The sequence below is a fragment of the Hylobates moloch genome, unplaced genomic scaffold (genome assembly GCF_009828535.3).
Source record: "Hylobates moloch isolate HMO894 unplaced genomic scaffold, HMol_V3 SCAFFOLD_8, whole genome shotgun sequence".
Classification (NCBI taxonomy): domain Eukaryota; kingdom Metazoa; phylum Chordata; class Mammalia; order Primates; family Hylobatidae; genus Hylobates; species Hylobates moloch.
Window position 1 is genome coordinate 23,600,019 of NW_026652283.1, and position 15,769 is coordinate 23,615,787.

Consider the following 15,769-nt stretch of genomic DNA (forward strand, 5'->3'; position numbering starts at 1 on the left):
TCCAGCCTCAACCTCCCAGGCTCAAGCGATCCTCTCACTTCAGCTTCCCAAAGTGTTGGGATTATAGGCATGAGCCACTGTGCTTGGCCTCCTTTTCAATTAAGATTTAAATTTTTTTACATATTTCTCAGTCACATTCACAATAGTTTGTGAAAATCCAAAAAATATCTGGAATGCCTCCTAAAGTCGATAGGAGAATTCAAAAATATCTGATACTAAAAACCACTTGAATTAAAAAAAAATCTGTGAAACTTTCACCTTTTTTCTCAGATTAAAAAAAAACAGTTCTCTCAGTACTTACAGGTTAGTGAGAAGCTCCATAAATCATTCCTTATGTTAAATAAGCACAGGCTTATAATTTCAGAGCGAAGGAGTCATTTAGACTAAATTTTAAGTCAGATGCCAGAGAAGTGACCGTTTTTATTGAGAAGCTTCAACTGTTGTATAAAGAATTAGTAATAATCTTCAAAATCCTGATAGATTCCAGCAGTACTCTAGTATCGATAACTATGGTAAGGAGTGGCTGAAAGTCATTCCAACTAATTTGTTTCAGCTATCAGTTGCAAAACTGTTTTTAGAGTCTCTAAGTCATGGAAAGACTTGGTTCCTGCCCTGTGGCGGTCCCTTTTGACCTCCCACAAACAAAATAACTTTGTTTAGCTTAGCTCTTGCCTCAGTAGTAAAATATGGGGACTAGATCATTGAATGCCAGGTCTTTTGTGACCCTGCAAGTCTATATGGATGCATTATAGGAAAGACTCGATCTGGGACCACTGAGGAGCTTCTAACTGAAGGCAATGGAGAGAACTGGTCAAGAGGCCCTGCTTGGGAGTCAGACTGCCTGCCTTCAAGTTCCGGCTCCAAGGGCTGTGTGACTTTAGCCCTGCCACATAATCACTCTAAGCCCGTGGGTCCTCCTAGATAAAATGGAGATAACAATACTACTTACCCTAGGGCTGGGAGGGATAAATGAGCAGCTAGCGCATGTAAAGCATTCAGTGTCCTTTCTTTCCTCTTAGGAATTGGTAATGTTAAATTGCTATTGATTAAAGTGCAGAATTTTGGCCTGCACTTTGGGAGGCTGAGGCGCGTGGGTCACTTGAGGTCAGGAGTTCAAGACGAGATTGGCCAACATGGTGAAACCCTGTCTCAACTAAAAATATAAAAATTAGCCAGGCGTGGTGGCACACACTTGTAATCCCAGCTACTTGGGAGACTGAGGTGGGAGGATTGCTTGAACCTAGGAGGTGGAGGCTGCAGTGAGCCAAGATTGCACCACTGTATTCCAGCCTGGGTGTCTGAGACTTGGTCTCAAAAAATAAATAAATAAATAAATAAATAAAAATAAAGTTCAGAGTCCTAGATACAGAATCCTAATCATTTGCATTTTGTAGTGCTTTATAATTTCAAAAGATTTAGTTAATACTTCATCTCATAGGTAATAACAGAAAATCTGTAAGGTAGAAACAGAAGTTGCTATATTTTTGTATATTAAAAAATGTAATAGAGCAGTAAAGTCCAGAGAAAGTTTTTAATTGTTCAAAGTCAATTGTCTAATAAATGATAGAGCTAAATTAACCATTCTATGGTATATATGTACTTCAGAACATCATGTTATACATGATAAAAGCATATGATGTTATTTATCTGTCAATTTTTTAAAAAATAGTAGGGCCGCTGGGCATGGTGGCTCACGCCTGTAATCCCAGTACTTTGGGAGGCTGAGGTGGGCGGATTGCCTGAAGTCAGGAGTTTAAGGCTAGCCTGGCCAACATGGTGAAATGCCGTCTCTACTAAAAATACAAAACGTAGCCAGGTGTGGTGGCAGGTGCCTGTAATTCTGGCTAATCAGGAGGCTGAGGCAGGAGAATCACTTGAACCTGGGAGGCGGGGGTTGCAGTGAGCCAAGATCGCACTATTGTATCCCAGCCTGGGCAACAAGAGCGAGACTTCGTCTCAAACAAACAAACAAAAAAAGTAAGGCCAGAATTGAACTCAGGTGTTCAGATTTTAAGTACATGGATGGGGAGTGGGTGTTTATTATTGTGTCAATGAAATCTTAGCTTGAGATATTTTTTCTTTCATTTTTATATTATAAAGGTAATGCCTATTTACTTTATAAAAATAAAGAAATGTGTATTAACAAATAAAAAGTTTTGCAAAATTCTTAACCTACCCGTGAAATTTACTGTTAACATTTTGGCAAATAGCGTGTCCTGAAATATATTGTTTTTTTTTCTGATGGTTCTGAATTTGAGGCTGTTAATTATAAAACAGTTTTTGATGCTCATATGCTGTGATGATGTTGCATCTGAGAATATCCACAGCTTCAAAGAGAACGCTAGAGCTCTGTGATTTCAAGGTGCTATTTAAATAGCTGAGTTTACAACTACCTGTCATAAATGAAGTAGCAGGGAAAGAAGCCAGGTTGTTACTTTCTTGTTTCTTTTGTCGTTTCTTCCCTAACAAACAGTTACATTGAGTCCAGGAGGAGAATGACTTCACTTAGATCCCCAAGTACCTGTAGGCCAAGGCTTAACCCCACATTGAAAATACTTTCAGACTAGGCTCATTTGTGATAGGTGAATGCTACATTTAAAGTTGGTAGAGAATGTCAGCCTTGGAGGTAAATATGTGGTATTTTCATAAACATCTTAAATACATTTTAATTATTTTTCTCACAATGAATTAGGAGACAGAAAACCGGGCTCTGATTCTTAAGATTCGGATTCTACAGGAAGAGGTATGTCAGAATCGTTAAACACTGGCATAGACAAACATGCAAATCATATCATCGCGGTTTATGGCTGTGGGTTAAATAAAAATCATGTAAATAGACTCCGATAGGCCAGAGAGCAGGTTGACTTGTCAAATTACAAGTGAGGAGGAATGGATGGGATTTTCATGTCTGAAGAGAGGAACTGTTACTTTTGCAATTATCCTTGGAAGAAATGGGATTTAAGAAATTCAAATTTAAGATGAAATACAATGAACCCATCTAAAACATATCCAAATCAAGAATGAAAGTATGGATGTTATCTAATCATTTTCCATTTAATTCCATTGAACAAAGTGGCAAAAGTCTTGAGTCTGATTCAGATCTTAAATTCACTGAAAAAAGGACCTTGGAAAAACCATTGATCTTTTCTGGGCTAATGGTGCCTATGCCATGGAGTTATTTTCGAGATTAAGATAATTCATGTGAAGCCATTTGGTAAACCACAATGTAGCTTATAAATATTAGGAAATATTAGTATAATCTCAATGAAAAAGAATATAATTTTTTTAAAGCAACAAATTTGAAGCATTGGAAGAACAGGGAACAAGCTACTAGCAAGTTACTATTTTGCAGGGAAAATTCCTTTTATAACAGATACCATTTGAATATCAAGTAGTATGCCAGTTTTTAAATTTTGCTTTTATGTGAGGCTATCAGAAGTATTTATGAAGCTGTGCAGCACAATCTGGAGAGTTATTCAAAATGTGGGCCAAGTGGGTATTTTAAAATTTTATAGTGGATTGGAAGGAACAATTAAAGTTTGGAAAGAAAGCCTATATTAGATTCAGAGCTGGTATAGCCACAAGGCCAGGCTTTTGTGAAACTAGTGCTTTACAATTAAACTTCTAATGTAAGATATTTTTCTCCTCTTATTTGAGTGACAAATATCAAAGAATTTACCAAACCAGTTCAGAATTGAGATAGAAGGAAGATTGAAAGCCCTTCATCATGAAATAGCATTGCAATTATTGACTTACATTAGAAAACGAATTAAGTGTTGTCACTAGCTAAGATTCCTTTGGGAGGTAAAAATCTGATGCATAGTGAAGAGTAACATCACAATGGTTCGGATAGTGATTCACTTTTATTCATTCATTTTGTTCATTCAACACATATTCATTGGAAGACCTTAGAGCTATTCTAAGTGCTGAGTATACGAGCTTAGAAAAATAGCTCAGGTGGAACTAGTATGTTAGATAGTAAAAAGAGCTATAGAGAAAAGAAAAGCAGAAAACAGAATTGAGGCAGAGAGGAGTGCAATTTAAACTAGGGTGGTTAGGAAAAGCAGTCTTATGAAGCTAATCCTTTGATTCAAAACTGGGAAAGGAGGTTTATCTGTGAAAGAGCCTTCCAGGCAGAAGAAATAGTAAGCTGAAAATCGTGAGGCTGCAGCCTGCCTGCTATTTTGGTGGGACGGCGAGGCCAGAGTGTCTGGATCAAAGTGAACAAGTAGCAAGAGATGCAGGCCAAGAGCTGGAGGGTCTAGAAACAAGGGGTTTACACAGGCATCCTAAGGACTCTGTCCTTTTTTTTTTTTTTTTTTTTTTTTTTGAGACGGAGCCTCGCTCTGTCACCCAGGCTAGAGTGCAGTGGCGCGATCTCCGCTCACTGCAAGCTCCGCCTCCCGGGTTCACGCCATTCTCCTGCCTCAGCCTCTCCGAGTAGCTGGGACTACAGGCGCCCGCCACCACGCCAGGCTAATTTTTTTGTATTTTTTTTTTTTTTTAGTAGAGACGGGGTTTCACCGTGGTCTCGATCTCCTGACCTCGTGATCCGCCCGCCTCGGCCTCCCAAAGTGCTGGGATTACAAGCGTGAGCCACCGCGCCCGGCCAAGACTCTTGTCTTTTTTTTAAAACCAAACGAAACGAACACTTGAGTGAGACGGGAGCCATTGAAGTGTTTCAAGCAAAGGAGTGATATGATCTAATTCCGTTTTGACAAGACAACTCTGGCTGCTGGGTTTAGAATCCATTGCAGCGGGGCAAGAGAAAAAGCAGGAAGACCAATTAGAAGGCCTTTGCAATGATCCAGTCAAAAGCTGATGGGGGCTTGGACTGAGTAGTTGCAGTGGAGGTGGACAGAAGTGTTTGGATCAGGAAATGCTTTGTAATATATCCAAAGATATTTATTATGTTTTCAGGTAAGAAGGAAATTTTCTTCTGGTTGTTTCTAGTGTCTCAGTGAAATACAAAGCAAAGTCATCAGCTGACAGCGAGGATGTTGGAGGGGGCACTGGAAATTTGAGGAAAGAGAAGGAATGAAATGAGCTAGGGGTTGGAAAATTTTTTGTAAAGGGCCTGATTATAAATATTTTTAGGCTTTGCTAGCCACAAAAATGACCTTTGTGTTAACTACTTACCTCTGCCTTTGTATTGTGAAAACAGTCATAGACAGTATGTACCTGAATGGGCACAGCTGTGCTCTGATAAAACCTTATTTACAAAAACAGGTGGTCAGCTAGATTTGGCCTTTAGGGGTGGAGTGAGGGGGCTGGGCATAGTTTGCCAGCCCCTGATTTAGGTAAAAGGCAGTATAAATATACCAGGATGATATGATATGATCACCAGTAAACGCTGAGGTTAAAGGCCATGAATTAAAAGTGTGACCTGTCTGTTCACGCTTTCTTTAAGCATGTTCATCTGAAAGGGTGCTGGCGTGGAGTGGGTGGTAAGCTAATTTAGGTAAATGCTAAGAAGCAGGAGTTAGGCAGGGAATGCAGGCATTTGGAAGGGAATGATTATAATGATTGCCCAGGGAAGAACTGAAGCTAAATAAAGAGGGGTCTGAGTTCATGGGAAAGTTGAAGGATAATGAAAAGGTGCTCGGATCAATGGATTGCGGGCTCCAGGGGGGACTGAAGGTTTGTGGGTATAGAGGAAGTAATCTGGAAAGGCAAGAGGTGGTTGTTGAAGAGTGGGATGCTTGCAATTAAGGTAATGGAGGGGCTGCAGTGACTGGTAATAACAAGTTTGAATTTATGACTATGGGAGTAGTGGCTGAGGTTGAATGGAAGATAAAAAGGCAATAATGAGAATGATGAAATACCACCTCCTAAAAGGACTTTGATTGTCCTCATCTTTTATTTTTCTTGGTGCTAAATCCAAGAATACTATCTTTTACATTAGAATATCAAGAACATCATGGATATAGACAGACTGGAAAAGAAGATTGAAGACTTGTCTAAAACTGAGACAGAACACCAAGTAAGCACTTCCCAAATACTGGTAAAAAAATTTTTTTTCTGTCAAACCAATATCATTTTATGAAAATGTCTATGCCTCATTGACAACTAACCTTTGGTTATAAATTCTGAAACTTGTAGTCTACAAAATATTTGAGTTATATAAAAGCTAGTTTCCTTTTCCTTCTTTTTTTTTTTGGCAGCTGCTTTACTGATATGTAATTCACATGCCTTAAATTTCATCAATTTAAAGTATACAAGTCAGTGTGTTTTGGTACATTTACAGAGCTGTGCAACCGTCACGAAAATCAAGTTTAAAACATTTTCATCACCCCGAAAGAAATCCCTTTAACAGGAACCACCCCCCATCCACCATCCTCTCTCCAACCCTAAGCAGCCACTAATCTATTGTTTGTCTCTATAGATTTATCTATTCTGGACATTTCATATAAATGAAATCATATAATATGTTACCTTTTGTGTGTGACTGATTTCACTTAGCATAATGTTTTTAAGGTTCATCCATGTTGTAGCATGTATTACTACCTCTTTTTATGGCTGGATAATATTCTATATGGATATATCACATTTTGTTTGTCCACTCATTAGGTGATGGACGTTCAGGCTGTTTTCACTTTCTGGCTATTATGAATCATCTGCTATGAACATTTGTATACAAATTTCTATGTGTACATATGTCTTGATTTCTCTTGGGTATATATCTAGGAATGAAATTACTGGGTCACTTGTTGTTTCTATGTATGTATGTTTGTTTGTTTGTTTATTGAGACAGTTTTGCTCTTGTTGCCCAGGCTGGAGTGCAGTGGTGCGATTTTGGCTCACTTTAACCTCTGCCTCCAGGTTCAAGGGATCCTCCTGCCTCAGCCTCCTGAGTAGCTGGGATTACAGGCGTGCACCACCATGCTCTGCTAATTTTTGTATTTTTGGTAAAGATGGGATTTCACCATGTTGGCCAGGCTGTTCTCAAACTCCTGACCTCAGGTGATCTGCCTGCCTCGGCCTCCCAAAGCGTTGGGATTACACGGGTGAACCACTGCGCCTGGCCTCGTTTCTATGTTTAACCTTTTAAGGAACTGCCAGGCTGTGTTCAAAGTGGCTGCACCATTTTACATTCCACCAGCAGTGCATGAGGGCTCAAATTTCTCTACATTCTTGCCCAAATTTGTTATCTTTTTATGTTATATGGCAATTTTTAATTTAATTGTATCTGATTTTATGAATTTCTAAATCAGGAAATATTTCAGATATTGTACCTTCTTTTTATTTTATTTTTATTTTTTTGTAGTTTACCAACCTCAACCTGAGATAATGTACCTTCTTAATGCTAAAAATGAGGAGAGATGGGAAAAATTTATCCCTAATTAAATTAAGAAATTACGCCTTACAAAAATATTTTTTGTCTAGATAATGTCTAAAAAGTCTATATTTCATACATATTTTTGTTATCTGTCATACATTCTTATCAGGAAACAGATGACAATGACTAGTAAATTCGTGAATTTGTGTCATGCTTGTTGTCATCTCTAATGGCTTATTTGAGAAATATTTTGTTGTTGTATGTGTGAAATAATGATATAGTTAAATTTCATATCTATATGTAGAGTTTTCCAGTTTCCTAGCAGAAACTAACATTTCATGTGTGTGTTTACATATATATGTAAAACAACAGTTATAATTTAAACATCAATTTTTTTAAAAAAAGAACTAACAAATAATTAGTTAATTAGTGAATTTAAAGACAGGATCTCACTCTGTCACCTGGGCAGTAGTGCAGTGGCATTATCATAGTTCACTGCAGCCTTGAACTCCTGGGGTCAAGTGATCTTCCCTCTCAAACTTCCAAGTAGCTGGGAGTATAGATGCATACCACCATGCCCAGTTAATTTATTTTAAAATTTTTTGTGTAGACGAAGTCTTGCTATGTTGCCCAGGCTGATCTTGAACTACTTCCCTCAAGTGATCCTCCTACTTTGGCCTCCCAAAGCATTGGGATTATAGCTGTAAGCCACCATGCCCAGCCTTCTTAGACATTAAAATTAATTCTACACTAGGAGTGGCTGTCTTTGCAAAACACAACTGTGATAAACCAGTGGAAAGAGCCAGAAGACACGGGTTCAGATCCTGTCTTTTCTACTGAAAAATGTTATAACCTCAAGCAAGCTTTAAGTCTAAATTTTCGCATCTACTAAATGGATGTGATGTTTGTACCTATCCCACAAGCTTGTTATAAACTCAGATGTTGATGTGATTATATCCAGTGTATAAGATTATGATGATGATTCTGCTTCTGACCATGATGATTATTTTTCCGGGTTCTCAATTCAGTCAATATACATATTTATTCATTCTATAATATGTAGCAGCATATGCCAACAAGCTTGCTTTTGATTTGAATAAATTGATATATCCTTTATGTTCACTTAGCTAAAAGAAATCTTAAGCATTGTTACAATATGTTTTATTTATTTATTTTTTTTTTAATTTAAATTTTAGTTTTAGAGATGAGAGTCTTGCTCTGTCGCCTGGGCTGAAGTGCAGTGGTGTAATCATAGCTCACTGCACCTTCGAACTCTTGGGCTTAAACCATCCTCCAGCCTCAGCCTCCCAAGTGGCTGAGACTACAGGCATGTGCCACCACACCAGGCTAAACTATTTTTTTAAAGGGGGAAGAGTCTTCTATGTGTCGTCATGGAACCTCTATGTTCATGTTCTACCTAGACTTTTTATTTTCACCAAAAAAGTGAAGATTCTGAACATTCCCTTATTATGTTAAGTGTGGAATGGTGGGAAGGGCACTTGGCTGGAGCTGTAGACTTGCATTCCAGGCTCAGCTCTGCCATTGACGGTGTGTGACATTGGGTGGGTGAATCTCTGGGTAGTGTGGGGTTTGGTTTCCTCACTGGTAACGTGAGAGCAATGACTCCTGCCTCTAGAGTTGGAAGGGAAAGTCCTTTGTAAAGTGAAAAATACATGTATGTTAAAGGTGCTTCAGAAACACCTTACTGGAATGATTTTATGGTACTGTCCTTTTACCAAAGCAATGTCCCAACAGCCTTCCCTAAATTCGTCTCTTTTCAGATGCAGTTACACACATATGAGAACACTTTGCTTAATAAAGATACAAGTTTGCAGAAGGTTGGTATTGTTCCTTACCACAAAGGCACGTGGAATTGGCTAGCTCTCTCCAAATCTGATTCTTTTTTTTTGATGGAGTCTTGCTTTGTTGCCCAGGCTGGAGTGCAATGGCGTGATCTTGGCTCACTGCAACCTCCACCTCCCAGATTCAAGTGATTCTCCTGCCTCAGCCTCCTGAGTAGCTGGGATTACAGGTGTTTTGCCACCACACCAGCTAATTTTTGTATTTTTAGTAGAGGCGGGGTTTCCCCATGTTGGCCAGACTGGTCTTGAACTCCTAACGTCAGGTGATCCACTTGCCTCAGCCTCCGGAAGTGCTGGGATTACAGGCATGAGCCACCGCGCCCAGCCTAAAAAAATCTGATTCTAATATGATGTCATGAGACTTTCCTTTATAGTACTTTATAAAAATAAGTTTGAACGTATCTTCTTTAAATTCTGGTGGTGTTCATCCACATATGTGACAAATATTAGTGTGCCAGTCTACCAGTCACTGGCTAGATACTGGTGATGTCGTTTTAATTTCTAACAACATAAATGAGTCTGCAGCCATTCATTTTAGGGTAGAAGAAGAATATATACCCAAATTATTTGAAACCTAATTTGATTGATCGATTAGATAGATATATAGATAGGTATCATTCTGTTCTTGTATCCTGTGATTGTAGCCAAGGATATCGGCTACAAAGGTGCTGGTTACGGTAACTTTAAGAGACACAGGAAGGAATACATCCTCAGTCAATAATCTTCCACAGTCCAAGACAGGCAAGTGAAGAAAGAATGTTACTTGGCACTCGTCTTTTCCCTGCACATTTTGAAGTTTCAAAAGAAACATGCATAGCTGTGGACTTTGACTGGGATACTGCATATTGTCCTAACGTGATGTCTTCATTGCGGGTGTTCTCTATGTAATGATACTGAGATAGTAGTGGCTACTCAGTTCCTCCCTAACTCTGGTCTTCCTACCATTCTCCACCCCTGCTCGGGGTTCATCAGGTATTGATTGATCATCTCCCATGTGCCAGCCACCATGCTAGCCACGGGATAAAATTAGAGATCAGGTACTTACTAACCTGTACCTTTTGGTCTTGTAGAACAAAACAATGATTTTAAGGAGGTATCATTAGAACTGAAAAAAATCAGATGCCTTAATTTCATTGGTTACTTGCAAGACTGATTTTTTTCTTTAACACATCATGATGATAAATATAATTTTGATTTGGGCTTAAGAATCACCTTTTAGAGTTTGATTCCACTGGGTCAGACAAACACAGATTATGTTGACATCAGTTACATATTGCTGTCTTTTTGTCCTCTGTGTGTGTGTGTGTGTGTGTTGTTTTTTTGAGACGGAGTTTCACTCTTGTTGCCCAGGCTGGAGTGCAATGGCATGATCTTGGCTTACCGCAACCTCCACCTCCTGGATTCAAGTGATTCTCCTGCCTCAGCCTCCCTAGTAGCTGGGATTACAGGCCTGTGCCACCACGCCTGGCTAATTTTGCATTTTTAGTAGAGACAGGGTTTCCCCATGTTGGTCAGGCTGGTGTGGACCTCCCGACCTCAGGTGATCCGCCCTCCTCGGCCTCCCAAAGTGTTGGGATTACAGTCGTGAGCCACCACGCCCAGCCGTCCTTGTGTGTTTTTAATCACAAACACCAACTGGTTCAGTTTTCAAATAGTGAGACTGGTAGAATCGCATGACGATTGGGCATTTACAGTTCTTCTGTGGTTCACATCGATAGTCTAATATATATGATTTGGTGGGCCCATTACTTTTTTGCTATTATTTCTCTCTTCTACTTTTCAGAAAGGCTTATATATAGAAGAACTTAAATCAACCATCATAGAATATGGAAGCATTATAGAGGTATACCTGTTGTTATTAATCTCACACTTTGCAAGGTGGGCTTGTTAAATGTAAATTCCCCACTAGAGTAACATGTACAGGCTAATGTTGTGTGCGATTCCAGAATTTACGAGGGGAAAAAAATAAACTGGCTGATGAGTTACAGCACTTGCAACAGGAACTCATCACGTAAGTAGAGGGCAACCCTTGCCAGCCTCCTCTCTTGTTCCTCTACCCTACATTATTGGCCCAATTGAGCTTTGTATGTACCACATTCTTTTCTTGTGTACCTTTGTATGTGATATTTTCTCTATTTTTCTCCATGAGAACTTCTTTATGAGTTTTCTATGACCCCTGATTGTCTTAGACAGCTCAGGCTACTATGACAAAATACCATAGACTGTGTGGCTTCAATAATACTCATTTATTTCTTACAGTTTCGGAGGCTGGAACTCCAAGATCAGGGTGCCAGCAGGGTTGAGTTCTAGTGAGGGCCCCGTACTAGGTTGCAGATTGCTGACTTATCCTCGTACAAGCATGGAGGAAAGGCAGTTAGCTAACTCTGGCTTGTTTTTATAAGGACACTAATCCCATTCATGAGGGCTCCACCCTCATAACTTAATTACCTTCCAAGGGTTCCATTTCCAAATACCATCATATTGGGGTTAGGAATTCAATATATGAAATATGGCGGGCAAACATTCAGTCCATTGTGTTGACTTTCCCTTGCTTGCTTTTCCCTTACCCTGGAACTAAGTAACCCTTTTTTCTTTCTTTTTTTTGTTTTGGAGGTGGAGTCTTGCTCTGTCACCCAGGCTGGAGTGCAGTGGCACGATCTTGGCCCACTGCAACCTCCGCCTCCTGAGTTCAAGCAATTCTTCTGTCTCAGCCCCACCAAGAAGCTGGGACTACAGGCATATGCCACCATGCCTGGCTAATTTTTGTATTTTTAGTAGAGATGGGGTTTCACCATGTTGACCAGGCTGGTCTCAGACTCCTGACCTCATGATCTGCCTGCCTCGGCCTCTCAAAGTGCTGGGATTACAGGTGTGAGCCACCCAGCCTGTCCTGAGTAGTTGTTTTGAATGTAAGCATGGCACCTTGTTCTCACCTCTTTCCTAACATACATCATCCTGTATGATAATTATTTGTTTCTGAATGTGAGTAATACGCTAGTCCAAGATCCACAGGAGCCACTCAGATAACAAAAATGAGTAAAGCTAATGGAATATGCACGCATCTACATTATGCAAATGGCAAAGGAGATAAGTGCATTACCGATATAAAGACAAAGGGGTTACTCTGTTTAGCTCCAACTAATTGTGACATCAAAACTGTATGCACCTAGTCTGGCCACATCTTCTGATTTTGGAAGAAAAGCCACAAATCCAGATTTTTAAGTGACATTTTCTGATTTTTAACTGTTGGCACCAATTCTTTTAAAAAATATGGCCTGGTGGATGACCTCCTAGACTCACCAGTCTGTGCAACTCCTGGAGGACAGAGACTATTTCTGACCACTCTCCCTATTCCCAAGCACATTATACAATCCTTGGCACATGGGTGCTGACTGATTGTTTGGCGATAAATGGACCCTATATTCTGTTGACTTCAAATGTAATGTTGGAGGCACACCTAACTAGACTATTGTTTTTTTGTTTTGTTTTGTTTTTTCAAGAAATGGGATCCAGCTGAATGTTAATGGAGAGTGTAACAGTATCATCTCTGAAGGAGAAAAGTCTTTACATTATGAACTCGCTCTTGCTCAGTCTGCAGAGGTAGGTCATTATAAGACGATGAAAAGCTTTGAAAGATAACTACCCCATGTGATAGCTTATGATTTAATGAAGGTTCACAGTTTGCCAAAAACTACCAGGCACACTGAGAGAACGTGCTGATAGTTCTTAGAATCCAAGTCTAAAGTTTCTTAGCTTGGGGAGAAAGGACCATTTTCGAGTTATGGCCGAAAGCTACAGCAAGGTTGAAGGTTTGTGGAAGTGTGCATTCAGGAACTTTGGGACTTTAGAAATCTTTATTTTCTTGACAGGAGAGACTACCTGCCCTGATTCCCCAGGCTGGGGTACCAAAGGTAGCAGTAGATATCCATGAGTTATTTTTTAGAATTTTCCAAACCCTCAAAGTAAATATATTTATCAAAAAATAAAGACGCCTAGAAACAATACCAAATTTATTTGCTTTAGATTATAATTGTATCAACCCAAATTAATGACATTATTATATTCTGAACAGAAACTAGCATTTTCTTACATGTGTTTTGGTTAATTTTAAAGTGGCAAAATGAATTTATTAGTTTAAACAATTTCCATTTTTTGGTAGACCCAGTACTTTATAACATGGGAAGAAATATTTTAAAAACCTTCTCGGGGATAAAGACGTTCTGACTCCCTTATGCTATATTTTCATTCCTTTGTATTTTCCAGTTTTGTGCTTGTTATGTTCAGAAATGCTTTATTTAGAAAAATGCTTTCTTTTCACCATTTGATGGTCTCTTCCTATCTGTGGACGATGGATATGTCAGAATGTTCTCCTGTTGACAGCTGTGATGCGACCTTGAAAGGAGAGAAAGAATGCCTTTGGGCAAACGCTATTTGAATTGCTTCTGCCAAGGATGCAGGGACAACATATGCTGCCTTCATCTGAAGCCATCTCCGGCAGCCCTGGACATTCTGCTGAGGGCTGTGCTTTCCTGACATTCTGTTTCAAATACTCATCATTTCACTGTGTTTTTGAAACCAAGCCAAACTGCCAGACCGAATGAAACTGTGGCAAATCTGCCACAGCAGTGTGTTTTTATCCTCAGTCCTCTGAGATAATAATGATGTCAAGATGCCAGCCCAGAAAGTTCTATAGTTCTAAACAGGGGGAGTTATCAGCCGGCAAAGTTCTGGCTCTGAGGTTTACCCACTGATGAGTTGGGAAGTTTGTCTTCTAACTAGAATCCCGAAGTAAGAGTCCTGTGACCTTTTCAACAGGCAGCAAAAAGAAGGCTTGGGTCATATATTTAAAATATGACAGGAGGCAGAGATTTTGAGAGAAGTATAGGGAATGTACTTTGTGAAACATCATATGGTCTTTTATGAATGGAAGGGGAGACAAAAGAAGCCAACCTGTTTTCAGTGGGATTGATTGAGCAGCCCTCCTCCACCAATTTTTTCCCCCTGGATATTTCTTTACCTATTTTTATGTTAAAATTAGAGCCATAACAGTTTATGTCATCAGCATGTAAATGTCATCTATTGATAAATGAGTTTTCCTTAAGACAGAATAAATGTTCAATTGCAGCCATCCTAGAGAGGAAATATCAACAGCTTTTTTAGGATGTAGGAGAATTCCACAAGACTATTGAGAACCAAATGACAATGACATCAACTCATGAGCATCATTTTTGTTAAGTGAAAATAATGAATGTTCTTTATTCAGATGTCAATTGTGGGCATTTCGATCATTGTTTCAGAACACTGAAACTGAAAGGCAGCACAGTGTAATCAACTTGTCATCTCTGGACGCCATGATGGGTCAGGAAATGCTGCTGTTACCAAGACAGCCTGAGCAGAAGGCAGTGGAATTCACAGCCACGCTTCAGAAGCTGGTATCTTATAACATACCTGTGTCGTGGTGTTCTGCTTTGGCTGGGAATATCTGCAGATAACTGACCTGCAACCTGTTTGCTGAGTCCAAATGTATCTGTGTGCTGCTGAGACCCAAAATAATACACTCTGAAAAGCAAAGGTTTTTCTCAAACCTTTCTGAAGCTGGCCTTTTAGTTCTGGGTCAATCAGGGCTAACAGATTGACCATTAGATATGGATTGCTTGAGGTTATTTTTTCCTGTGGGCTAATCTTTAGTATCAAAGGGCTGAAGACATGGTATCTATTGAACAGTTTCCTTCTTTCAATTTTCTTCTGGTTAATGGCTGGTATTCCTTTCTCCATTTTGATTTTTCACTGCAAACTCTGGATGATTGGAGAAATCAGAGAACAACATTTTCATACTGGTATTGCCAGTCCCTTTCATAGTGCCTAGCATATAGTAGGTAGCATTTAGTTTGGTACATTTTGGTACATTTTATATTTTGTACATTTTGGTACATTTTAGAATGGTACAAATAAGTGAAAATGGTTGTTTTCTTCTATTTAAAAAGATGGGTTTTGTTCTGGAAAATGATTCTCTCTGTATATATTCAACATGTATAGAGCACCTGACGATATCGCATATACACATGGCAACATCCTGGAATAAAAGAAAGTCACTGGGGGCATTAGATGCAAAGGAACGTATTCTGGTATTTTCCTGAGTTACCTATGTAGTAGAACTTTGGTCTCAATGGATTCTGATTATATAATAGCATGTGTCTTTCATCTAAATTGCTAGTTGAAGATGTGGAACTCTTTTTTCAGCACGAAGAAATTTCTAAAATTGCAACCCTCATTGAAAACTCTCGACGGTGGGTAACTAATCCAGAAATTACTGTGAAAGAAAAGTGGGAGGAGCAGCTTACTGTAAGTGTTTTATATTTTGTGATTTTCCTGGTTTTTCTTCTACTTTGTTAAGCCAGGTAATAATATATACAGTACCATTTCTAAGACTTTATTGTAGTCTTCTGCTATCTTAGTCTGATCATGAGTATAGACTGTGTGTCCAGGGGTGTGTACGAGTGTGAGGGTGAGGAAAGAATGTGAGAGAGAGTGAGTGTGCAGATATGTGAGATGTGATGGAGAGACAAATAATATATAAGATAATTTAATGAAAAAAATGCATTTATTTCCTTGTAAGAATTGGCTAGTC

The 15,769-nt window shown here is 39.2% G+C and overlaps 1 protein-coding gene across 1 annotated transcript in view; it reads left to right on the forward strand.

Moving 5' to 3' along the window:
* The window catches only part of IRAG2 (inositol 1,4,5-triphosphate receptor associated 2), a 111,005-nt gene that overhangs the window by 17,430 nt on the left and 77,806 nt on the right, over positions 1–15,769 (forward strand). The window contains exons 8-15 of the mRNA XM_058443308.1: positions 2,693–2,743; positions 5,906–5,983; positions 9,061–9,117; positions 10,925–10,984; positions 11,088–11,152; positions 12,642–12,741; positions 14,439–14,573; positions 15,382–15,483. Of these exons, the coding sequence (XP_058299291.1) occupies positions 2,693–2,743; positions 5,906–5,983; positions 9,061–9,117; positions 10,925–10,984; positions 11,088–11,152; positions 12,642–12,741; positions 14,439–14,573; positions 15,382–15,483 (648 nt within the window). The remainder of the gene's footprint in view (positions 1–2,692; positions 2,744–5,905; positions 5,984–9,060; positions 9,118–10,924; positions 10,985–11,087; positions 11,153–12,641; positions 12,742–14,438; positions 14,574–15,381; positions 15,484–15,769) is intronic.